Source organism: Bos indicus x Bos taurus, chromosome 16, assembly GCF_003369695.1.
Source record: "Bos indicus x Bos taurus breed Angus x Brahman F1 hybrid chromosome 16, Bos_hybrid_MaternalHap_v2.0, whole genome shotgun sequence".
Lineage (NCBI taxonomy): Eukaryota > Metazoa > Chordata > Mammalia > Artiodactyla > Bovidae > Bos > Bos indicus x Bos taurus.
The window spans coordinates 5,285,515-5,312,741 of record NC_040091.1 but is presented as its reverse complement, the minus strand read 5'-3'; the positions used below and the strand labels follow the sequence as shown (position 1 = coordinate 5,312,741).

The following is a 27,227-nucleotide window of genomic DNA, read 5'->3' as shown; positions in this document are numbered from 1 at the left end:
TCCTCTGCCGTCCGCTTCTCCTCCTGCCCCCAATCCCTCCCAGCATCAGAGTCTTTTCCAATGAGTCAACTCTTCGCATGAGGTGGCCAAAGTACTGGAGTTTCAGCTTTAGTATCATTCCTTCCAAAGACATCCCAGGGCTGATCTCCTTCAGAATGGACTGGTTGGATCTCCTTGCAGTCCAAGAGACTCTCAAGAGTCTTCTCCAACACCACAGTTCAAAAGCATCAATTTTTCGGTGCTCAGCCTTCTTCACAGTCCAACTGTCACATCCATACATGACTACAGGAAAAACCATAGCCGTGACTAGACGAAACTTTGTTGGCAAAGTAATGTCTCTGCTTTTGAACATGCTATCCAGATTGGTCATAACTTTCCTTCCAAGGAGTAAGTGTCTTTTAATTTCATGGCTGCAATTACCATCTGCAGTGATTTTGGAGGCCAGAAAAATAAAGTCTGCCACTGTTTCCACTGTTTCCCCATCTATTTCCCATGAAGTGATGGGACCGGATGCCATGATCTTCGTTTTCTGAATGTTGAGCTTTAAGCCAACTTTTTCACTCTCCTCTTTCACTTTCATCAAGAGGCTTTTTAGTTCTTCTTCACTTTCTGCCATGAGGGTGGTGTCATCTGCATATCTGAGGTTACTGATATTTCTCCTGGCAATCTTGATTCCAGCTTGTGTTTCTTCCAGTCCAGCATTTCTCATGATGTACTCTGCATAGAAGTTAAATAAGCAGGGTGACAATATACAGCCTTGACATACTCCTTTTCCTATCTGAAACCTAGTCTGTTGTTCCATGTCCAGTTCTAACTGTTGCTTCCTGACCTGCATACAAATTTCTCAAGAGGCAGATCAGGTGGTCTGCTTTTCCCATCTCTTTCAGAATTTTCCACAGTTTATTGTGATCCAACAGTCAACTGCTTTGGCATAGTCGATAAAGCAGAAATAGATGTTTTTCTGGAACTCTCTTGCTTTTTCCATGATCCAGCGGATGTTGGCAATTTGATCTCTGGTTCCTCTGCCTTTTCTAAAACCAGCTTGAACATCAGGAATTTCATGGTTCACATATTGCTGAAGCCTGGCTTGGAGAATTTTGAGCATTACTTTACTAGCGTGTGAGATGAGTGCAATTGTGCGGTAGTTTGAGCATTCTTTGGCATTGCCTTTCTTTGGGATTGGAATGAAAACTGACCTTTTCCAGTCCTGTGGCCACTGCTGAGTTTTCCAAATGTGCTGGCATATTGAGTGCAGCACTTTCACAGCATCATCTTTCAGGATTTGGAATAGCTCAACTGGAATTCCATCACCTCTACTAACTTTGTTTGTAGTGATGCTTTCTAAGGCACACTTGACTTCACATTCCAGGATGTCTGGCTCTAGGTCAGTGATCACACCATCGTGATTATCTGGGTCATGAAGATCTTTTTTGTACAGTTCTTCTGTGTATTCTTGCTGTCTCTTCTTAATATCTTCTGCTTCTGTTAGGTCCATACCTTTTCTGTCCTTTATCGAGCCATTTTTGCATGCAATGTTCCTTTGGTATCTCTGATTTTCTTGAAGAGATCCCTAGTCTTTCCCATTCTGTTGTTTTCCTCTATTTCTTTGCATTGATCACTGAAGAGGGCTTTCTTATCTCTTCTTGGTATTCTTTGGAACTCTGCATTCAGATGCTTATATCTTTCCTTTTCTCCTTTGCTTTCCACTTCTCTTCTTTTCACAGCTATTTGTAAGGCCTCCCCAGACAGCCATTTTGCTTTTTTGCATTTCTTTTCCATGGGGATGGTCTTGATCCCTGTCTCCTGTACAATGTCACGAACCTCATTCCATAGTTCACCAGGCACTCTATCTATCAGATCTAGGCCCTTAAATCTATTTCTCACTTCCACTGTATAATCATAAGGGATTTGATTTAGGTCATACCTGAATGGTCTAGTGGTTTCCCCTACTTTCTTCAATTTCAGTCTGAATTTGGCAATAAGGAGTTCATGGTCTGAGCCACAGTCAGCTCCTGGTCTTGTTTTTGCTGACTGTATAGAGCTTCTCCATCTTTGGCTGCAAAGAATATAATCAATCTGATTTTGGTGTTGACCATCTGGTGATGTCCATGTATACAGTCTTCTCTTGTGTTGTTGCAAGAGGGTGTTTGTTATGACCAGTGCATTTTCTTGGCAAAACTCTATTAGTCTTTGCCCTGCTTCATTCCGTATTCCAAGGCCAAATTTGCCTGTTACTCCAAGTGTTTCTTGACTTCCTACTTTTGCATTCCAGTCACCTATAAGGAAAAGGACATCTTTTTTGGGTGTTAGTTCTAAAAGATTCTTCATAAAACCGTTCAACTTCAGCTTCTTCAGCATTCCTGGTTGGGGCATAGACTTAGATTACTGTGATATTGAATGGTTTGCCTTGGAAACAAACAGATCATTCTGTCATTTTTGAGATTGCATCCAAGTACTGCATTTTGGACTCTTTTGTTGACCATGATGGCTATTCCATTTCTTCTGAGAGATTCCTGCCTGCAGTAATAGATATAATGGTCATCTGAGTTAAATTCACCCATTCCAGTCCATTTCAGTTCGCTGATTCCTAGAATGTCGACATTCACTCTTGCCATCACTTGTTTAACCACTTCCAATTTGCCTTGATTCATGGACCTGACATTCCATGTTCCTATGCAATATTGCTCTTTACAGCATCAGACCTTGCTTCTATCACCAGTCACATCCACAGCTGGGTATTCTTTTTGCTTTGGCTCCATCCCTTCATTCTTTCTGGAGTTATTTCTCCACTGATCTCCAGTAGCATACTGGACACCTACTGACCTGGGGAGTTCCTCTTTCAGTATCCTATAATTTTGCCTTTTCATACTGTTCATTGGGTTCTCAAGGCAAGAATACTGAAGTGGTTTGCCATTCCCTTCTCCAGTGGACCACATTCTGTCAGATCTCTCCACCACGACCCGCCCATCTTGGGTTGCCCCACAGGCATGGCTTAGTTTCATTGAGTTAGACAAGGCTGTGGTCCTAGTATGATTAGATTGACTAGTTTTCTGTGAGTATGGTTTCAGTGTGTCTGCCCTCTGATGCCCTCTTGCAACACCTACCGTCTTACTTGGGTTTCTCTTACCTTGGGCGTGGGGTATCTCTTCACAGCTGCTCCAGCAAAGCACAGCCATTGCTCCTTACCTTGGATGAGGGGTATCTCGTCACCGCCGCCCTTCATGACCTTCAGTGTGGGATAGCTCCTCTAGGCCCTCCTGCGCCCACGCAGCCACGGCTCCTTGAACGTGGGGTTTATATTATAAACTGATGGTCACAGAAGTGGAGATCCCTTAACTGGCCAGAGTTTCCAGGCCCTGTGTCTGGGGAAAAAAAGAGCTCCTGCTCTGAAGGATTTGCACATGGGTCTGCCTGTTAATGGGGATGTGCTGGTGTAATGAGCTTTTAATTAGGTCAGCTCAATGCTTGACCACACAGAACTGTTGGGCCCGCGTCTAAGGAGCCTACTCACGGGTATGGGTTACAGTATTTTTACTATACTAAAAAAAGCATAGTAAATCATATTTCCCTAAGAGACAGTTATAGAAAATGTCATAAAACAACTACACCTTCTTTTCTAGGGCATACATAACTTTTTTCCAAAACTGTTAATATTTGGGGCTATAAAACACTTTTCAATAAATTTCAAAGAATTAAACAAAATATCAATAACTAAAAAATCTCCATTGTGTATATTGAAAATTAGTAACAGACTTCTAAATAAACTATTGATAGAAGAAGAGATCAAGAGGGAAATTAGGCAATTTTTTCATATAGTGATAATGAAAATGTAAAGATTGTGAGATGCAAATACAGAAATTTTTGAGAAAAATTTATATATTTAAATGTATCTTTTATAAAAAAAATGAGTCAAAAACAAAAGTATCTAAGCTTGTATATCAAGAATTAATGAACAGAGAATACCAAATTAAGCTCAAAAAAAGTATCAGAAAGGAACGAATAAATCATAAGTCAATAAAATAGAAAATAATTATACACTATAGAAAATTAAAAGTTGTTTTTCAATAAATCTTGATAAACTCAGTAGAAATAATCAAGAAAAAGTAAAAGTTAAATATTGTCATTAGCAAGAAATAAAGTAGGAATATCACTACATATCTCATAGCTATTAAAGCATAATAAGAAGCTGTAATAAACAATATTATACCAATACCTTAGCAAATGTAAATGAAATATATTCATTGAAAAATACAACCTATCATAACTTATTAAATAAGATATTAAAAATCTTAAAAGGTCACAGCTAGTGAAGAAGTTAAATCAGTAATTAAAAGCCTAACAACAAAAACTCCCATCCAGATTACTTTACTACTGAATTATTCCAAAGATATAAAGAAAAATAATATTGTTATATAAATAATTCCAGAGAAGAGAAAAGAATGAATACTTTCCAAAACACTTTGTAAGGCCAGCATAATCTTGATACCCCAAACTGACAATGGCATTAAAAGAGAGAAAAAAAAAAATTAGAGTTCAACATCTCTTGAGAACATAAATGCAAGTTTTCTAAACAAAATATTAAGAAATTGAATGTAGAAGTATTTATAAAGGATAGTATAATGGTCAAATAGAATTTTTATTAACAAATTTGAAATATTAATCCAATGCTATAATCTTGCAGTAAAAATATTAGCAACCACACACACATCATACACAGCAATCATTTATAACACATTATTAGAAAGATGGATTTACTCTAGTAACTCTATTTTAGCTTTCTAATGATCAATCAGTACAATAGAAAATATCAATAAATGAGAAACATGTGATTATCTCAATAGATGAAGAGTGATAAATTAGAATGCACATTCATCATAGTTTCCAAGGATGTGGAGCAGCTGGACAATTCATATGCTTCTGATAGGAGTGTAAATTTGTACAACCATTTTATAAAATCTTTTGGCGGTATCTACTAAAACTGAATAGGTTTATACTCAGCAATTCCACATATAGAAATATAAAAAATTTGTACATTTTGCATGCATAGATTTGGACATATACAAAGATTTGCAAGTTTATATAGATTTCCATATGTACTTGCAAAAAAAAACTGCTGATATTTAAAGTTAAATTTAGAAATTAATTAAATTCTTACAATGAAATATAGAGCAACAGAAAAGATCCAATTAATCTTACATGAATGAGTCTCTAAGTATAACACTGATTAGAAGCTGGACACAAGAATAAACATTTTTTGATCCCTTTTATATAAAACTTAAGAGGAGGCAAAGCTAAACTTTGGTGATAGAAGTCAGAATAATAGTTACCTTGAAAAGATAATAACTTAGAAAAGGCAATAGGGGAAGCCTGAGCTGTTGATAATGTTCTATATATTATCCGAATTCTATTTACATGGGTGAGTCACTGTGTAAAAATTCATTGAACTGAATGAATAAGATTGTATGCCTTACTATATATGTGTTAAACTTCAATAAAAAGTCTGTATAGTTCTATTTCTAGTTTTTTAAGGAATCCCCACACTGTTCTCCATATTGGCTGTACTAGTTTGCATTCCCACCAACACTGTAAGTGGGTTCACTTTTCTCCACACCCTCTCCAGCATTTATTGCTTCTAGACTTTTGGATAACAGCCATTCTGACTGGCGTGAAATGATACCTCATTGTGGTTTTGATTTGCATTTCTCTGATAATGAGTGATGTTGAGCATCTTTTCATATATTTGTTAGTCATCTGTATGTCTTCTTTGGAGAAATGTCTGTTTAGTTCTTTGGCCCATTTTTTTGATTGAGTCATTTATTTTTCTGGAATTTAGCTGTAGGAGTTGCTTGTATATTTTTGAGATTAGTTGTTTGTCAGTTGCTTCATTTGCTATTATTTTCTCCCATTCTGAAGGCTGTCTTTTCACCTTGCTTATAGTTTCCTTTGTTGTGCAGAAGCTTTTGATGTTAATTAGGCCCCATTTGTTTATTTTTCCTTTTATTTCCAGTATTCTGTGAGGTGGGTCATAGAGGATCCTGCTGTGATGTATGTCGGAGAGTGTTTTGCCTATGTTCTCCTCTAGGAGTTTTATAGTTTCTGGTCATACATTTAGATCTTTAATGCATTTTGAGTTAATTTTTGTGTATGGTGTTAGAAAGTGTTCTAGTTTCACTCTTTTACAACTGGTTGACCAGTTGTCCCAGCACCACTTGTTAAAGAGATTGTCTTTTCTCTGTTGTATATTCTTGCCTCCTTTGTCAAAGATAAGGTGTCCATAGGTGCATGGATTTATCTCTGGGCTTTCTATTTTGTTTCATTGATCTATATTTCTGTCTTTGTCCCAGTACCATACTGTCTTGATGACTGTGGCTTTGTAGTAGAGCCTGAAGTCAGGCAGATTGATTCCTCCAGTTTCATTCTTCTTTCTCAAGATTGCTTTGGCTATTTGAGGTTTTTTGTATTTCCATACAAATTGTGAAATTATTTGTTCTAGATCTGTGAAAAAATACTGTTGGTAGCTTGATAGGGATTGCATTGAGGCTATAGATTGCCAGAGGGATGGTATGGGGAGGGAGGTGGGAGGAGAGTTCAGGACGGGAAACATGAGTTCACACGAGGCAGATTCATGTCAATGTATGGCAAAACCAATACAATATTGTAAAGTAATTAGCCTCCAATTCAATTCCAGAAAAATAAACGACCCAATCAAAAAATGGGCCAAAGAATTAAATAGACATTTCTCCAAAGAAGATGTATAGATGGCTAACAAACACATGAAAAGATGCTTAACATCACTCATTATCAGAGAAATGCAAATCAAAACCACAATGAGGTATCATTTCATGCCAGTCAGAATGGCTGCAATGCAAAAGTCCACAAGCAATAAATGCTGGAGTGGATGTGGAGAAAAGGGAACCCTCTTACACTGTTGGTGGGAATGCAAACTAGTACAGCCACTATGGAGAACAGTGTGGAAATTCCTTAAAAAACTGTAAATAGAACTGCCATATGACCCAACAATCCCACTGCTAGGCACACACACAGAGGAAATCAGAATTGAAAGAGACATGTGTACCCCAATGTTCATTGCAGCACTGTTTATAATAGCCAGGACATGGAAACAACCTAGATGTCCATCAGCAGATGAATGGATAAGAAAGCAGTGGTACATATACACAATGGAGTATTACTCAGCCATTAAAAAGAATACATTTGAATCAGTTCTAATGAGGTGGATGAAACTGGAGCCGATTATACAGAGTGAAGTAAGCCAGAAAGAAAAACACCAGTACAGTATAAGTGGCACCCCACTCCAGTACTCTTGGCTGGCAAATCACATGGACAGAGGAGCCTCGTAGGCTGCAGTCCATGGGGTAGCTAGGAGCTGGACACGACTGAGCGACTTCACTTTCACTTTTCACTTTCATGCATTGGAGAAGGAAATGGCAACCCACTCCAGTGTTCTTGCCTGGAGAGTCCAAGGGACGGGGGAGCCTGGTGGGCTGCCATCTATGGGGTCGCACAGAGTCAGACACGACTAAAGCGACTTGGCAGCAGCAGCAGCAGCAACGCATATATATGGAATTTAGAAAGATGGTAATGATAACACTGTATGCAAGACAGCAAAGAGACATAGATGTATAGAACAGTCTTTTGGACTCTGTGGGAGAGGGAGGAGGGGGATGATTTGGGAGAATGGCATTGAAACATGTATAGCATCATATAAGAAATGAATCACCAGTCCAGGTTTGATGCAGGATACAGGAAGCTTGGGGCTGGTGCACTGGGATGACCCAGAGGGATGATATGGGGAGGGAGGTGGGAAGGGGGTTCAGGATTGGGAACACATGTACACCCGTGGCAGATTCATGTTGATGTATGGCAAAACCAATACAATATTGTAAAGTAAAAAAATAAAATAAAATAAATAATTTTTTTAAAAAATCTAGCAAACTTTTAAATGTAGAATCTAAACGAAAAATATACAGATGTTCAGTGTAAACTCCTTTTGATTTTTGTATACATACAGCTTTTTATAATAAATATGATGATTCTAAAAAAATAATAAATAAAAGAGAAGTAATGCCAATCTCACCTAAATTCTATAGGAAAACAAATACATGGGACATTACAAGATGGTTTTATGAGATTATCATAAGTTTAATACTGAAATGTGATTTTTTTAAATTATGAGAAAGAAAATTACAGTCTAATCTCCCTAAAAGATATTAAGGATGGAGTAATAAAAGTGTTCTAAAATTAATGGTATTGGTTATACAAATGTGATTTTACTAAAAATCATTGAACTCTATACTTCAAAAGGCTTTTTAATATGTGAATTATACATCAAAAATATATAATATGTGTTACAAAAGCATATTAAATAACAAATAAAAATTTTAACATGTTATGACCAAGTTGATTTATTTCAAGAATGTAAAATTAGAATATGAATCCGTTTTTTTTTTCAAAAATTCTTAGCAATGAAAAATATAAAATATAAAGGAACTTCCTTAATCTGAAAATGGCTATTTACAAAAAGCCTACAACAAATATCAGATTAATAATGAATTATTTTGTTGAATTTTTCCCTTTGAGATGAGGAACAAGACAAGGATTCCACCAGTGTGAAACATACTAGCAGTCCTACCTAGCAAAAGAAAGAAAGAAAGGAAGAGAGGTAGGAAGGAGACAGAAAGAAAGAAAAAACAAAAGGTGGAGAAGGGACAAAAGGAAGAGAAGGGAAGAAAGAGAGAAAAGGTAAGAAGAAAGAAAGGAGGGACACTCCCTGACATCCAGTGGTTAGGACTCAGTGCTTTCACTGACATGAGACCAGGTCCAATCCCTGGTTAAAGAACTAAGATCCTGGAAGCCATGTGGCACAGCCAAAAAATTAAAAAAAAAAAAAGAAAGAAAGAAAGAAAGTAAAGCAACGGCAAAACAGAAAGAAAGAGCAAGGAAGGATGGGACAGAGAAAGAGAAGAAAGAAGTAGGAGTAAAAGGAGGGAGGGAAATAGGAAACTTACAGTTATCTCGTGTTTTTCTGAAATGTCATTCAGGTCAAATTGGAGCTGGTTTTCCCAGACTTACTTTGTTTGGAAGGTTCTAGATTGGGGTTAGAGCTTTAGAAGTCAGCATGAAATTCTGAGGCAGAAATGAAGCAACAGTCATTCCGCTCTGAAGGTCGTCCTTGGTCAGTGGAGGCAAGGGGATAAATGCACAGAACAAATGGTCAGGTTCCCATTTGTCCTTGCTCTCCTTCTACACCCAGCTCACTTCAACTGCTGTCCTGCTTCCCTACAGTGATTCCATCCCACTCTCAGATGCTTCACTGTGAGCTTACAGAAGCAGTAATCAGGAAAAGCAAAAATCTTTCATAGATTTCTACACCAGTCCTCTTCCCAGGTCTATCCCAGCTGTCAGATGTGCTTAGTTTGCTAAAAGCCTCAACCAAGACAGCTGGTTAGTGACTCCGCTGATCTTTTTAGACCAACTCCTCAGGAAACTGGATAAAGTTTAATTCCATAATAAATCTCTTGTTGCATAATAAGAATAATAGTTCTGCTTTCATATTTGAACCAAAATTTATCCCAGAGTAACAGTGGAGTCTGGGATTGGTTTTTTGATACAATTAGATTTAAAGGAATTAAAGCTGCCCAAGAAAAAGGCACACATGTAGTTTATGGAATGTAGGGTAAAATCACCTCAGTCAACACCCACTGACACCTACAATCAACAGAATTAAGATTTGGGATGACCAAGTGGCTGCTGTCCTATAACATTTGAGGGAAGGCATATAATGGGATTGCTGCTTGCTTCTAAGTGCATCAGAGAACTTAAGAGAAAGAAAATGGTGAGTTATAAAGCTTTCAATTACTGCTCAAGGTTTGGATAGGAAAGCTTCTATATCTACCCTAAAAGAAACACTTGTATCCTGTAGCCACAGGACCAAGATTTTTGAAAACCAAATACACTACATAATACTGGGAGTGAATTGCAATACAAATTGAATTCACAAATTCACAGAGTTTCTTACACTAAAGTTTGGCCATTGATTAGAAGAAGGATTGACTGAAAATTGAGATGGAGATATATGGAAAAGTTCTAATTACACTGAACACCTTGAACCTGGAAATTCTACTGAGCCTCCTTTACTAGAAGGAGCAGCCATTCCTCCTTGGTCTGAGGAGACATGCTTTCTATTTCCTGAAGAAGTATTGCTATGGAATCAGAATGCTCAGTTAAATCTGAATTTCAGAAAAAATAATGAAAATTTTCTAAGTATAGAAGTATATGCCAAATATTGCATTGCACATATTTATACTATAGAAATATCTGTTGCTTCTCTGAATTCAAATTTAACTGGGCATCTTGTAATTTTATTTGCTAACTCTGGCAACCCAAATTGCAAGGACTGCTAATTCTCCTCAGAACATACCCCTACCTCTTTGCACTGTTTCTAGTCCTTTAACAAGATTTGAGCCTTGGTAGGACCAGGGAGAGTAAGGGAAATAACACTTATGACTTGTGAGCAGAACAAAATACACCAAAAGAATTGAGATTCCGAATTCAATATGTTAGCTTGAATGTGGCTTAACAGAATGAAACGGAAATACCAGGACACTATCATTGTACCACAGAGGAAGACACCCTGTGGCATGGGGACTTAGGAACACAAGAGTGAATTTATCATTTGCATGTGTGTGCTTAGCTGCTCGGTCGTGCCCGACTCTTTGCGACCCCATGGAGACCTGTTTATCTACTCCCTGTCTCCACGGTGCGCATAGGCTGAAAGTGAGACCTTTTATCCAAGGCTTTGGGAAACTCATTTATGGAGAAGTTTCAGCATTCTTGAGGAACTCTGTGCTGGCTATTTTCTGTAGGACAGGAATGACAGTGGGAATGGTAGCTACTAAATGAGGTTCTCTGAATCCAATGGAGATGAAAGGACTTCAGGATCACAGAGGTCACGTAGTAGCACTTAGCTACCAGAGACAATTGAAAGAGAAATCAGAATGATTTTTCTGCAAAGATCTTTGCATTGGCTAGTTGATCATGGAATCTCTAAAACTGAAGCAGATGTATAGTGGTCTAAAGTATTATTTGATTTGTATGAGCAGAGAAGATGATGTTGTTCAGTCAATAAGTCCTGTCTGACTTTTGGTACTCCATGGACACCAGGCTTCCCTGTCCTTTACTATTTCCTGAAGTTTGCTCAAACTTATGTCCATTAAGGAAGTGATGCCATCCAACCACCTTTTCTCCTCCTGGCCTCAATCTTTCCCAGCATCAGGGTCTTTTCCAATGTGTCAGCTCGTTGCATCAGGTGGCCAAAGTACTGGAGCTTTAGAGAAGATCTAGATCTAGTGAACAGAAGTCTGATTGAATCAGTACAAAAGAAAGTGGTAGTTATTTGTCAACCAATTCTAAGACTTGAGACCAATGTGGAGACCTAGAGCAGCTTCAATAAATGGGAGACTGACTAGCTCTTCTTGAGGAAGCATATGCTATACAGCCAAAACGTATACCGTTGTTACCTTGCTACCCTTCATCAAGGAGGCTTAAAGCCATTTGCCAGGGTTGAATATAGAAAAAGTTACAGAATTATAGAGATGAAAATATAAAAATAGGTCTAGATATACTACTTTTATAGTCATCATTATATTACTGTTTCTTCATGATATTCTGTTATGACTGAATATAATTCCAATGTATGGAGGTATTTCTTCTAATTATGCATGGATATTTTATGTTTCTTAGGGGACTCTCTGTAGTCATTTTTAATAAGTCTTTTTCCTTCCAGTAGTTATTTCCAAACCATAATTTGAACCATGAAATGCATTTAGGTTAGTTTAATGTGCTTGCCATTATAATGTATACTGCAATAAAAATTTACAATCTGCTTTATTTCCTAAGTATAAATTCTAGGGCCCCCGATGGCTCAAAGGGTAAAGAATCCATCTGCAATGCAGGAGACACAGGGGACATGGGTTCAATCCCTAAGTCAGGAAGATTCCCTGAAGGAGGAAATGGTAACACACTCCAATATTCTTGCCTGAAAAATCCCATGGACAGAGTAGCTTGGCAGACTACAGTCTAAAAGGGTTGCAAAGAGTCTATAAGAGGAGAATATGGTTATATAGATAGCATCACCAACTAAATGGACATGAATTTTAACAGACTCTGGAAGATAGTAAAGGAGAGGGAAGCCTAGTGTGCAGTCCATGTGGTCACAAAGAGTCAGACACAGCTTAGCGACTGAACAACAACATAAATTCTATGTAGCAGATCAAAATACAAGCTCATTTTTGAAGCTTATATTACATTATGACTTTCAAGAAAGTGTGTTAAACATTTGGTACATGAAAGCAAATTACTCCATAGCTTCATCAGCCTTGGAGAGTATCAGTTTAAAAATTTATGTGAGACAGCAAAAGAGACACAGATGTATAGAACAGTCTTTTGGACTCTGTGGGAGAGGGAGAGGGTGGGATGATTTGGGAGAATGGCATTGAAACATGTATAATATCATATATGAAACAAATCACCAGTCCAGGTTCGTTGCATTATACTGGATGCTTGGGGCTGGTGCACTGAGACGACCCAGAGGGATGGTATGGGGAGAGAGGAGGGAGAGGGGTTCAGGATGAGGAACAAGTGTAAAAAAAAAAAGACTCCAAGCTTCCACTGCAGGTGGCGTGGTTGGTTCAATAACCCTGCAGGCTGTGTGGTGTGACCAAAAAAAAATTTTAATTTTATAAATAAATCGAGTGTTTTAGAAAGACTCAAAAAAATTTTTTTTACTAATTGTCTATGCAGAATGGTTATTATACTGGGATTGGCAGAACCAACATAATTTCAAATTAATAGACATGAAAATGAAATTTGAAGGCTTTTATGCATTTAAGTCCCTAGGTTCAGAAACTCTCAACCCAGAATAAAGAAGTACTTTGAAAAACAGTTGCCAGAACCTCACATGTATTTCTGAGACCATTATAACTATATTCAGCTATCTGATTGACAGGATGCAAAAATCAATTAAGATTTTTTATAACTTCAGGGAAAAATTGAGAATCTCTTGGTAAAGTAATGGACAAGAATATTTAACTCACTCTCACAAATCTGTGGGTCATTATCCCAGGTGACAGAGTTGCCAGAGATGATAAGTGCAGCAGAGGATTGACTCTACTCGGTATCTAGAGACAAAGAATAATGAATACTGTATTGTAAATAAACACTTAATCCTGCTTAAACTACAATCTTGGAAAATTCAGAAAGACAATTTCCATTTATCAAAGTACTATCACTTTCCCAAATGTTATGCCTTTATTTGGACATTAACATAGAAAGTGTATTAAAAAGCAGAGACATTACTTTGCTGACAAAAGTCCGTATAGTCAAAGCTATGGTTTTTCCAGTAGTCATGCATAGATGTGAGAGCTGGACCATAAAGAATACTGAACACTGAAGAACTGATGATTTTGAACTGTGGTGTTTGAGAAGACTCTTGCAAGTCCTTTGGACTGCAAGGAGATCCAACCAGTCAAACCTAAAGGAAATCAACCCTGATTATCCATTGGAAGAATTGATGCTGAAGCTGAAGCCCCAATACTGATAGGTGAACAATGTTGGATTCATGATCTCCAAAGAAGATGTAGCTTCAGGACCAGGGACCAGCCTTGATCACTCAAGGGCTTTTGTGTAGCAGAGTTTTATTAAAGTAAGAAAAGGGAAAGAGAAAGCTTCTGACATGGATATCAGAAGGGGGACGGAGAATGCCCCCAGCTAGTCTTATCAAGGCCTTACATACTTTTTTCAGACCCACTTCCACAACATACATTTTAAATTAACAAGATTAGAATGAACAATATAAAGATCTTACCAGACCCACTTCCATAATATACATTTTAACATGACAAGTTTAGTCAGAAAGTTCTTGTTAAGGAGAAACATGTCCTCAAGCAAGATACATTGTTATATTGACTAAGACAAAACAGTGTAGAAAAGAACATTTGTCCTTTTCTCCTTGAGAGCCCCAGACCTCTTTCTCCTTCTTGAGGGCTCTGGACTCCTTTCTTCTCCTCAGGAACCCTGGACTTCTTATCAACCTAGCTAGGAGATGACTCTTTCCATACTTTGGCCACCTGATGCAAAGAGCCTACTCATTAGAAAAGACCCTGACGCTGGGAAAGGTTGATGACAGGAGAAGAAGGGGGGCAACAGAGAACGACATTGTTGGATGGCATCACTGACTCGATGGACATGAATTTGAGTAAGCTCCAGGAGATGATGAAGGACAGGGAAGCCTGGCATGCTGCAGTCCATGGGGTCACAGAGAGTCAGACATGACTGAGCGACTGAACAACAAATTTTCTTCTTCAGATCTTCTAAATTAGATATCTCTTCTTTATTAGGTTAAGGCACATTTTTATATACATCTAAGATAAATGATTCATCAAATTAGAATCAAAGGAAATCCAAAGAAGATAAAATTAGTTGAGCACTTATTTCATATCATAAACGTTACAGGCAAAAATTCTCAATTAGTATGCCAAAAGGTGTTCAAAGCTTGCCATACAATTTAGAAAAACTGATGACATTTATTTCTGTTTCAACTGAAATTCTGTGTACTCATGGACTGTTGGGCTGCATTGTTCATGAAAATTGGTGGAGAATAAGATTGGATATTACTAAAGGTTAAGAGAAATAGTGTCAAATAAGTCAAGTGTTTCTTTGGTGTAGCTTAGAATATTGTCTTATGAATATATAAGAGACTATGGCACAAAATTTTTTCAAACAACAAAATAGATCAAATAGAGATCAAATGAAAAGATTGACAGCTGTGGAAGTTCTTGGAAAAACCTGAAGCATTGCTACGTTGAAGTAGTGATTGTGTTGTCTTTATTAATGCCTTCAGGATTGTTTTCAGGTTTCTTAATGCCTTTCGGAACATCTTCAGAAATGAACATATTCTAAATTGCACCGCAAATTCGCAGAAACACAAATAGACAACAAATGGAGGAAAGGAAGGCTGCAATCCTCCCACTATGTGTGCCCTTCCTTCTATCTGTTTGCCATAGAGGCAGAAACCACGGAGACGCTTCTGGCTTTTGACTTCACAGAGATTATTTCTCAAAGTGCTCTTTTTATTTTCTAATCATGACATTGGGGATAAAAATGGTGAAGTTCTAACTTGAGTCCACGGTTCTCCTTTTACTACTATTGTTTAGTGTTGCATAATGAACACAGAATGAATCAAAATGTAACCTTGTTTTCGTTGGTTATGGGGACCCTTAGAGAATGTTTTCGTGTACTAAATTTGTCTCCCAAAAATACATTAAACAATTGAGTAAATAATAGCCAGATTTCTTCCCTTTCATGACGTTGAGAAAGAAAGAGAGGTAAAACTCACGCTTCTTTTTAAAAGAGGAATCCAGAATTTTTATATCCATTTCAACAGTCTGTAGCCTTTACATCCATCCTACCTTCTTGGGTCACCTGGGGAAGAGGGAGTTGTAGGGTCATATCAGCTAAGTCACGGTTCAGGAAAAGTCATGACAAATTCAATGCCAGAAGCCACAAGCAGTCTGTTAGTAAATGTGTCTAGATATTTGATAATCTTCTACATAGAGCCAAGAGTAGAACAGAGAGACCTTTCAATATTTGTGTCACTTCCTTTTTTATTTTCTATTTTTTTTTCAGAATGATAATTTTTTATTTTTTAAGAATGTCCTGAATCTATGCATACATGAACCAGATAGATGAGTTAGCAAAAAAATAAGAAAAAAAAATATTTGTGAATTATTTAGATTAGGACATTGAAATCTTTGATAAGAAGAACCTCTCTTTAGCAACTTCATAGTAACTTAAAGAAAAACTTTTTATTTTGAGATAATCATAGATTCATATGTAGTTGTAGGAAATAATACAGAGAGAGCCCAGGCACCCTCTACTCATTTTTTCCCATTGGTAACATCTTGCAAAACTATGGTATTATGTTAAAACCAGGATATTGACATAGATATGATCCATTAATTTTATTTATATTTATTGTTTTATTTGTATTAATTTGTGTGCATGAATGCACATGCTTGCATGTGCATTTATATCTATGCAATTTTTAGTAGACTATTTTTAAGAGCAGTTGAAGGAAGACTGACCAGAAGGTACAGGGATTTACAATAGACTCCCTGCCTTGACATATGCATATCCTCCCACATTTTCAGCATCTCCACTAGAGTTGTGCAAGCTTCCTTGATGGCTCAGCTGGTAAAAACAAAAAAACAAAAAACTTCCTGTAATGTGAGAGACCGGGGTTTGATCTCTGGGTTGGGAATATCCACTGCAGAAGGGAATGGCTATCATTCCAGTATTCTGGCCTGGAAAATTCCATGGACTGAATAGTCCATGGGGTCACAAAGAGTCAGACACGACTGAGCGACTCTCACTTACTCCCTCAGAGCTATGCATTTCTACACTGATACATCATTATCACTCAGAGGTTGCTATAGTCCATGGATCACAAAGAGTCAGACACGACTGAGCGACTCTCACTCACTCCCCCAGAGCTGTGCATTCCTACACTGATACATCATTCTCACTCAGAGGTTGCTATACACCCCATGGGTTTGGATAAGTGTAGAGTGACACACGCTCACCAGTGTAGTATCACATGGACTAGTTTCACTGCTCGAAAAACTTCTGAGCTCAGCTGATTCATCCGTCCCTACTCCCAGTCTCTGAAAACCATATTATTACTCCATAGTTTTGCCTTTTCCAGAATGGCATATAAACAGAACCATACAATAGCTAGCCTTTCTAGATCAGTTGCTTTCATTTAGTAAACTACATGTAAGTTTCTTCCATTGTCTTTTCATGGTTTGATAGCTCATTTATGTTTTCCAGAGTGAATTTCCCATTTTAAATTCCTATCAACAATGTATGAGACATCTATTTCCTCCACATCCATGCTAGCATTTGGTATTTTTACTGTTTTTATAGTACTCATGCAGATAGATGTGCAATGCTGTCCCACTGTTGTTTTAATCTGCACTTTCCTAATGGCTAATGAAGTCGAATATCTTTTCATGTGCTTGCTTTCCAAGTGTATATTCTGTTCAGTGAAATATATATTTGTGTCTGTACTGGGTTTTACAGTGTGCCTCCAAATTTGTGTCCACCTGAAACCTCAGAATGTGACTTTACTTGGAAATAAGGTCTTCACAGATGTAATATGTTAAGGCTTTGGTTAGGTAGGCCCCATCCACAAGGACTGGTGTCCTCAGGAAGAAGAGGTAAATCTGGGCACAGAAGGAAGATGGGGTTAATATATAGAGAGAGGCAAAGCCATGGGAGATAGAGGCAGAAATAGCAGTTTTCAGGCATGCAATGGACATTTTTTATAGACATAGAATTCATATTTGATAAGTTCTTTTATTTCAGTAGCTGAAATAGGTTGTGCCAAATCCCTCTTATATCCACATTTTCAGATAAGAAAATGCCATCACTCTCATTCCAACTGGAGTTCCCCTAGAGATAAGGTGTCCTTTCTCTCTGGTTGCTTCAAAGATTTCTTTTCAAGAGGGTTTATAATAACTTGTTTAAATAATTTTGTGATGGCTGCTTTAAAGTATATATAATAGTTCCAACATCTAATTCATCTTGGTATTGGCATCAGTCGATATCTTTTATCAATCAAGTTGTGAGCTTCCTGGTTCTTGATGTGACAGTTTTCTACTGTATCCTAAACATGTTGAATATTATAAGATTCTCGATCTTATTTAAACCTATTTTATCAGGCAACCATCTTCTTTAGGTTAGTGTGTAGATTCTGGACTAATTTTATGAGATTTAGTTCCAGTTTAGCTTTAGTTTTCTAAGTCTCTCAATGGTATTCTGATCTGCTTTATTTTTCTGGCTCCCACTTTAATCTTCAGTGTATCTCTGTTGATGCTGCCTGTAAGAATAAAACTGCTTCCCTGGGCTGCCTGCTGTTGCTAGGTGTGGAATGGGGGATATTCAAACCTTGAGATAGAGAGTAAATTCTCTGGCCTGCTCTCTGGCTACTTTCTAAGGGTGGGCTTCCCACTTCACCAGAGTTGGTGCCACCAAGGGAGGGAAGCATCTAATGAGGCTGCTTTTTGCTGCTGGGTAGAATACTAGGGCTTCCCAGGTGGCATTAGTGATAAAGAACACACTCACCAATGTAGGACACATAAGAGACTCGGGCTCTATCCCTGGGTCAGGAAGTTCCCCTGGAGGAGGGCATGGCAACCCACTCCAGTATTCTTGTCTGGAGAATCCCATGGACAGAGGAGCCTGGCAGTTTACAGTCTATAGGGTTGCACAGAGTCAGACATGACTGGAACATCTTAGTATGCGGAAGACTAGGAGACTTGAGTCTGGGCGCTTTTTCCCACCATGTGGAGGATCAAGAGACCCCGAGACTGGTTCATCTGCTGCTGCTGGATTAGTGGTACACTACCATGGGTGTAGGGTCAAGAGATACTGATTCTGGTCTGTTTTCTGCTACAGTGTAGAAGGCTGGCACCCTGGGCCTTCTGGCATGTCTGATGTGAGTGGAGGAGTCTTCCTGCTGCTATCTTGAAGTCTAGGTCTCACCAATCAGGTTCTTCTGGTGCTATTGGAAGCAGAGAATAAACCCACTGCTGTTGGCCATTGTAGGGCATAAGATATGTCAGTCACCCAGGTTCTGCTATTGACATGGCTGCTGGTGGACTGAGATGTGCTGTTTCTGATGGGTGGGATGTGGGAAGGACAGGCTTCCCCCCTCCCTGATTGCTCCCTATTGTGCTAGGCAGACTGGGCCAATGCTATCCCTAAGGATGGGTTTCTTCACTACATCCCTGCTGAGCTTCCCCTCCTCCAGTCCTTTAATGGGAGAGTAGCCTTCTGTTTCTCTCTGCTTGTTGACTATTCTGGCTTACAGTCTTCTACAGCACTTATCTTTTGAGATAAAAGGAAAATCCAGGGAACTCACCACAGGATCATTCTTTAAGGTCTGGGGCCCCTAACCAGCCCACTTTCTTTCTACCTTTTGTGGTTATCTTATGGTTGTATGTTGAACAGTTTCCAGGGTATTTATTCATATGCAGAGAGAGAAGCAGGGAAAAGCGAAGCTGGAACTAGAAGTTCAGTAACAGGTCTTTAAAAACTGTCTATAAAAGTTAATAATCAGTCATTGTAGAAAAAAGTGAAAGACACAGAAAATTCCAGTAATGACAAAAAATTACCTAAAATCTCTCTTTCAGCATAGTTAATGGTTTAGAGAAGAGCTTCTCAAAATTCTCATTTGCATGGAAATCACCAGGGGATCTTGTGAAAATGTGATTATGATTCAGTGGGTATGCAGATTTTGCATTTCTAACAAGCTTCCAGGGGATGCTGACCTTGCTGGTCTGTGCACTGTGCTTTGGGTCCAGAACTTAGAGGAAGTTCTTTCAGTCTCTTATGTGAAGAAATACACGTGTAACATGAATGTTAGCTGTCAGGTGGTTGTGGTTAAACTGGACTGGGACCTATATTTCACAGCCGTATGAGAGTCCTCCTTCACCCGCATGATGTCTGTGTGTCTTAGGGCTTATTTTCCCACACTTCTTTCTGCTTCCACTCTGCTGTGTCTATCCCTGCTGGCTTTGGGTTCTGTACTACATTTCATCTAGCAGCAAAACCCAGGACTTTGTGGGTTTCTCCCCCAAATCCACTTGTGCAAAGAATTTTTGTTGCATTTTGGGTGAGTTTTAGAAAGTGTTACCCTGGGAAGTGAATGCCATCAGTGATTTTATTCCATCCCTCACTTGTCTTTCTCCTCCTTCTTCTCTGAAATAACAAGCAACTTTCTCTCCTTGCTTTGGTTTGGAGTTGCCTTAGTCCTGAGTTTGGAGTCTCGCCTTTTTTAAATATAACCTCTATCCTAAAACTGTTTTCATTATATACAATAGCACACCTACATTTGCTCTTCAGATTTCCTTTTGGGGCCTCATTGAGACTGATACTCCTGGGTTCTCTCTTTATCTCTACCTGCCCATCATGAATTCTCAGACTGGTGAGTTTGGGAGAAGGATAAGGGCAATTAATTTCAAACTTCTTCATCTTGCACCACACTCTCACTCTTCATGCCTGCAGAGAGGATGCATTATGGTTCATTCCCAGCCATATGCTAAAGTGCCTCTCCTACCCCTGTGGTGAGTGGGGGTGGGTGGGGGAAGCTGACTGTTATTCATCTGTGCCCAAGAACAGGAAAGTACATTTAATTGCAGGATTTTAAAAATTAGTTCATTGATCCCTGACCTAAAGTTATATTCTCTACCAATCCCTTTCAGCAATAAAGATATAATTTGAGCTTCATCTGTCTGATTCCTCAGTTGGTCCAGAAATTTGGTGGTGAAAATATGTGAATTGCTCATTGGAATCCTTCCTGCAAGCTCTAGCAAATATACTATGATCAATCCCCAATATTTTATTGCAGAATAATATTCCATCACTTAAAGTGAAGTTGCTCAGTCGTGTCCAACTCTTTGCGACCCCATGGACTGCAGCCTACCAGGCTCCTCCACCCATGGGATCCTCCAGGCAAGAATACTGGAGTGGGTTGCCTTTTCCTTCTCCAAGGGATCTTCCCGACCCAGGGATTGAACCCAGGTCTCTCACATTGCAGGCAGACGCTTTAATCTCTGAGCCACCAGGGAAGCCCATTCCATCACCTAAAATGGACCACAATTTACTCAAACAATCCCCTATTGTGAATATTAGGTTATTTTCCAACCTTTCCAAACCTTTAGATTCTTTTAGACTCTTCAGAGGGCTTCCCTTGTAGCTCAGTTGGTAAAGAATCAGCCTGCAATCCAGGAGACCGAGGTTTGATTCCTGGGTTGGGAAGATGCCCTAGAGAAGGAAATGGCAACTCACTCCAGTATTCCTGCCTGGAGAACCCATGGACAGAGGAGCCTGGCAGGCTACAGTCTATGGGATTGCAAGAGTCAGACACGACTGAGCGACTAAGCACAGCACACACAGACTCTTCTGATAAGTTTAACTTCTTGGCAAAAATATATTGCTTAAATTGTGCTAAATGGTATAAATTTGTATCAATTTATACTCTTACTAAGGAGATCAAACCAGTCAATGTTAAGGGAGATCAACCCTGAATATTCATTGGAAGAACTGATGTTGAAGCTGAAGTTCCAGGGTTTTGGTCATTTGATGCAAACAGATGATTCATTGGAAAAGTCCCTGATCATGGAAAAGATCAACGGCAGAAGAGGGCATTAGAGGATTAGATGGCTGGATGGCATCACTGATGCTATAAACATGAACTTGGGCAAACCCCGAAGATGGTGAAGGACAGGGAGGCCTCGCATGCTGCAGTCCATGGGGTCTCAAAGAGGTGGACATGACTGGGCAACTAAACAATAACAACAGTACTGTTATTAGAAGTTATGTCAATACCCATTACACTGAACTTCATCAATAGCAGCTGTACATAAGGATTTTTCCTCTTTTGTTTATTGCTATTCTTAGTATTTGTGGGCTCTGAATAAATACTTTTGTATTCAGATCACATCACATCAGTCATTCAGTCGTGTCTGACTCTTTGTGACCCCATGAATCACAGCATGCCAGGCCTCCCTGTCCATCACCAACTACCGGAGTTCACTCAGAGTCATGTCCATCGAGTCAGTGATGCTATCCAGCCATCTCATCCTCTGTCGTCCCCTTCTCCTCCTGCCCCCAATCCCTCCCAACATCAGAGTCTTTTCCAATGACTCAACTGTTCGCATGAGGTGGCCAAAGTACTGGAGTTTCAGCTTTAGCATCATTCCTTCCAAAGAAATCCCAGGACTGATCTCCTTCAGAATGGACTGGTTGGATCTCCTTGCAGTCCAAGGTACTCTCAAGAGTCTTCTCCAACACCACAGTTCAAAAGCATCAATTCTTCGGCGCTCAGCCTTCTTCACAGTCCAACTCTCACATCCATACATGACCACAGGAAAAACCATAGCCTTGCTTAGACAAACTTTTGTTGGCAAAGTAATGTCTCTGCTTTTGAATATGCTATCTAGGTTGGACATAACTTTCCTTCCAAGGAGTAAGAGTCTTTTAATTTCATGGCTGCAGTCACCATCTGCAGTGATTTTGGAGCCCAGAAAAATAAAGTCTGACACTGTTTCCACTGTTTCCCCATCTAGTTCCCATGAAGTGATGGGACCGGATGCCATGATCTTCATTTTCTGAATGTTGAGTTTTAAGCCAACTTTTTCACTCTCCACTTTCACCTTCATCAAGAGGCTTTTGAGTTCCTCTTCACTTTCTGCCATAAGGGTGGTGTCATCTGCATATCTGAGGTGACTGATATTTCTCCCGGCAATCTTGATTACAGCTTGTGCTTCTTCCAGCCCAGCATTTCTCATGATGTGCTCTGCATATAAGTTAAATAAGCAGGGTGACAATATACAGCCTTGACGTACTCCTTTTCCTATTTGGAACCAGTCTGTTGTTCCATGTCCAGTTCTAACTGTTGCTTCCTGACCTGCATACAAATTTCTCAAGTATGTCAAATAGGATACTATTGTTATTTTCATTTGTATTCTATTAATAGCAAGGCTAGACCCTTCCACACCTATTGACAATTTATACCTTTTTCTTTTGTTAATTGCCACTTTGTATCTTTTGATCATTTCTCTATTTAGATGTTCATGTTTTGTTTATAAGGTCTTTCCATATTTTTTTTCATTTCCATTTCATTTGTTTTTAGTAGTAATATATGTCTCAATTCTATTAATCTCTCATTGGATTCTGCCTTTGCTTGAGATCAACCCATTGACTTGGAATATTCTTAAATTTGACACACTTATTCCTTTTTATTTAATTTTATCTAGGAGTCATATATAATAACATTTATTTATTTTATCAATAGGAAATTTATTGTGGTACATAAAATGCAATAAGCATTTAATATTATTAAAAAATACTAGTATGCTTATGCTTTGAAACACTACATGATACCTTCGTATCATATGATTCCCTTTTACAAATTTGGGTCTATTTCCACTATTCTGTCTTCCAGATCACTGATTTGTTCTGCATTTTCTATTCTGTAATTGAGTCCCTCTCATTAATTTTTCATTTCAGTTATTGTATTATTCAGTTCTGATATTTCTTGTTTGTATTTTCTCTTTATTGAAATTCTCACTATGTTCATCCATTCTTCCCCTGAATTTGATGAGCATTTTTATGACTATTATTCTGAACTCTTTATCTGCTAAATGCTTATCTCCATTTTGTATAGTTCTTTTTCTGGGCTTTTGTCTTACTCTTTCACTTGAAAGGTATTCCCTTGTTTCCTATTTTGCCTACCTCTCTGCATTTGTTTTTATATATTAGGGACATCGGCTACATGTGCCAATCTTAAAAGAGTGGCCTTATGTAGATGGTGTCCTGTAGAGCCCAGTGACATAATCCCTCCTGGTCACCAGAGCCAGGCACTCAAGGCTATCCCCTGCATGGGTTACCCGCATCCTTCTGTTGTGTTTAGGTCATGACTTCTACAAACACACTGGTGGGAAGGACTGATCCCCAGCCCTGGTGTCTGGGAGGCCTAGTTGCAATTACTGCAGGCTTGCTGATGGGAGGGGCTAGCCCCCCCCCCCCCCCAGAATGTGAATCACTTTGGAGGGTCACTTGTCCTGACCAGAGACATGCAATGGGTAGGATGGGGTGGGAGCATCTTTAGAGGAACTGATTGAAGCTGGAGGGTTGGGTAGAGCAGATTCTTAATGGAATGTTGGGATAGGGCACACAGTGTTACTTATGTTTGTGGAGAGTGACAGAAAGGCACCTACCAGCACTGGGCCAGCTATATGGAAGGAGAGAGAAAAATGGCACCTACCAGCACTTTCATCCCCTGGTACATGTACCCCTGGTACATCCCCTAGTGCCCTAAAACTAGACAGTAAATCACCTTCTTATAAAATCCAGGCATTTTTAAACTGCTGCTCTGTCTGTGTGGGACTCAGAGCAAGTGAACCCTTTAAGAGAAGAGTCTCCCACTGCCCTCTGGATCTCCCAAACATAAGCCTGCTGTCTTTCAAAGCCAGACACCATGGTAATTTTCTTTTTGGTGCAGATGCCATAGGCTGCAGAGCTCAACGTGAGGCTTGGGCACCTCACTCCTCAGAGGGGAACCCTATGGTTGTGATTTTCTTCTGGCTGTGGGTCACTGTATTGGGGATGTGGGTTCTGATGAGATCACATCTCTTCTCCTCCTCTGCATCTCAATGTGACCATGTATATATATATATATACACTTAGTTGTTGACAATCTGTTCCATTAGTTTTCAGAGATAATTATTCTATATATATATTTGTAGCCTTGGTATGGGTCACTAAAAGTCGGACATGACTGAGCGACTTCCCTTTCACATTTCACTTTCATGCATTGGAGAAGGAAATGGCAACCCACTCCAGTGTTCTTGCCTGGAGAATCCCAGGGACGGGGGAGCCTGGTGGGCTGCCGTCTATGGGGTCGCACAGAGTCAGACACAACTGAAGCGACTTAGCGGCAGCAGCAGCAGCAAGAAAAGGCATGCTTAGAAATTTTCTACTCCACCATCTTGATCGGGCCTCCAAACACAGACTGTCTTTTTTTTTTCCCTTAGTTTTATTTATTTATTTTTTCTTTTTTTTATTTTATTATTATTATTTTTTTTTTTTACTTTACAATATTGTATTGGTTTTGCCATTCATCAACATGCATCGGCCTCGGGTGTACACGTGTTCCCAATCCTGAACCCCCCCTCCCACCTCCCTCCCCATACCATCCCTCTGGGTCATCCCAGTGCACCAGCCCCAAGCTTCCTGTATCCTGTATCGAACATGGACTGACAATTTGTTTCTTATATGATATTATACATGTTTTAATGCCATTCTCCCAAATCACCCCCCCTCCTCCCTCTCCCACAAAGGCCAAAAGACTATCTTAATTTCAGAGATTGCTTTAATTCTCCTTTCCAATATAGATGCCTTTTATTTATTTCTCTTCACTAACTGTCCTGGCTAAAATTTCTAGTTTAATGTTGAATAGTTGTGTGACACTTTGAATTTATACAAATGTGTATGTGATGTGGTATACATGTGTCTCTATGTGTGTTTGTATACTATAGAAATATATTTTTAGTTGTTGATCATGATAAAATGTTTGAAAACCACTGTTTTATAGAAGCTTTTGCCCATTTGCACTAGGAAACCTGTATAAGAAAGTTTATATCAAAGATGCTTATAAAAACAAAACAAAGCAAAACAAACTAGAAATAATCCAAATATCTAATAAAAAGAACAAAGAAATAAATTGTATTGTATGTGTAAAAGAGAGTACCAATCTAAATGAAAATGAGTTAACCACAATCACCTGAATGAATGTCAGAAAAAAATCATTAAATCAAAAGCAAGATGCATAAAAGTACATACAAAATCATGTCATTTATATAAAGTTCAAAATATGTATAATAAAAAATATAATGGTTAGGACTACATATGAGAGAAATAGAAAACAAATGTAAGGGATAGACAAAATTCATGATGGTGGTTACTTTTGGAGAAGTTTTGAAGAGTGAAGGAAAGAAAATAGAAAAGAGCACACAACATTAAAGGTATAGGTTCAGGTCAGTTCAGTCACTCAGTCATGTCTGACACTGTCCATCCCCATGGGCTGCATCATGCTAGGCTTCCCTGTCCATCACCAACTCCCAGAGTTTACTCAAACTCACATCCATCTAGTCAGTAATGCCATCCAACCATTTCATTTTCTGTTGTCCCCTTCTCCTCCCACCTTCAATCTTTAACAGCATCAGGGTCTTTTCCAAGGAGTCAGTTCTTCACATCAGGTGGCCTAGTATTGGAGTTTCAGCTTCAGCATCAGTCCTTCCAATGAATATGCAGGACAGATTTCCTTTAGAATGGACTGACTGGATCTCTTTGCAGTCCAATGGACCTCAACAGTCTTCTCCAACACCACAGTTCAAAAACATCAATTCTTCAGTGCTCAGCATTCTTTATACTTCAACTCTCACATACACACATGACTACTGGAAAAACCATAGGGTTTTGTTGGAAAAGTAATGTCTCTGATTTTTAATATGCTGCCTAGGTTGCTCATAGCTTTTCTTCCAAGTAGCAACCATCTTTTAATTTCATGGCTGCAGTCACCATCTGCAATGATTTTGGAGCCCAAGAAAATAAAATATCTGTCACTGTTTCCATTGCTTTCCCATCTATTTGCCATGAAGTGATGGGACCAGATGCCAACATTTTACTTTTTGGAATGCTGAGTTTTAAGCCAACTTTGATCTTCACAACCCAGATGATCATGATGGTGTGATCACTTACCTAGAGCCAGACATCCTGGATGGGAAGTCAAGTGGGCCTTAGGAAGCATCCCTATGAACAAAGCTAGTGGAGGTGATGGAATTCCAGTTGAGCTATTTCAAATGATGCTGTGAAAGTGCTGCACACAATACACCAGCAAATTTGGAAAACTCAACAGTGGGCTCAGGACTGGAAAAGGTAAGTTTTCATTCCAACCCCAAAGAAAAGCAATGCCAAAGAATGCTCAGACTATCACACAATTGCACTCATCTCACACGATAGTAAAGTAATGCTCAAAATTCTCCAAGCCAGGCTTCAACATTACATGAACTGTTAAATTTCAGATGTTTAAGCTAGATTTTAAAAAGGCAGCAAAACCAGAGATCAAATTGCCAACATCCGGTGGATCATTAAAAAACAAAGTGAGTTCCAGAAAAACTCCTACTCTGGCTTTATTGACTATACCAAAGCCTTTGACTGTATGGATCACAACAAATTGTGGAAAATTCTTAAAGAGATGGGAATATCAGAGTAACTGACCTGCCTCTTGAGGAATCTGTATACAGGTCAGGAGGCAAAAGTTAGAACTGAATATGTAACTATAGACTGGTTCCAGTTGCGAAAGGAGTACATCAAGGCTGTATATTGTCAAAATGCTTATTTAACTTATATGGAGAGTACATCATGAGAAACGCTGGGCTGCAGGAAGCACAAGCTGGAATCAAGACTGCTGGAAGAAATATCAATAACCTTAGCTACGCAGATGACAACACCCTTATGGCAGAAAGCGAATAAGAACTAAAGTGCCTCCTGATGAAGTGAAAGAGGAGAGTGAAAATTTGGCT

At 38.9% G+C, this 27,227-nt stretch overlaps 1 protein-coding gene across 1 annotated transcript in view; it reads right to left on the bottom strand.

Moving 5' to 3' along the window:
- The window catches only part of CR1L (complement C3b/C4b receptor 1 like), a 72,386-nt gene that overhangs the window by 23,405 nt on the left and 21,754 nt on the right, over positions 1 to 27,227 (bottom strand). The window contains 1 exon segment of the mRNA XM_027565937.1: positions 13,113 to 13,185. Within this exon segment, the coding sequence (XP_027421738.1) occupies positions 13,113 to 13,185 (73 nt within the window).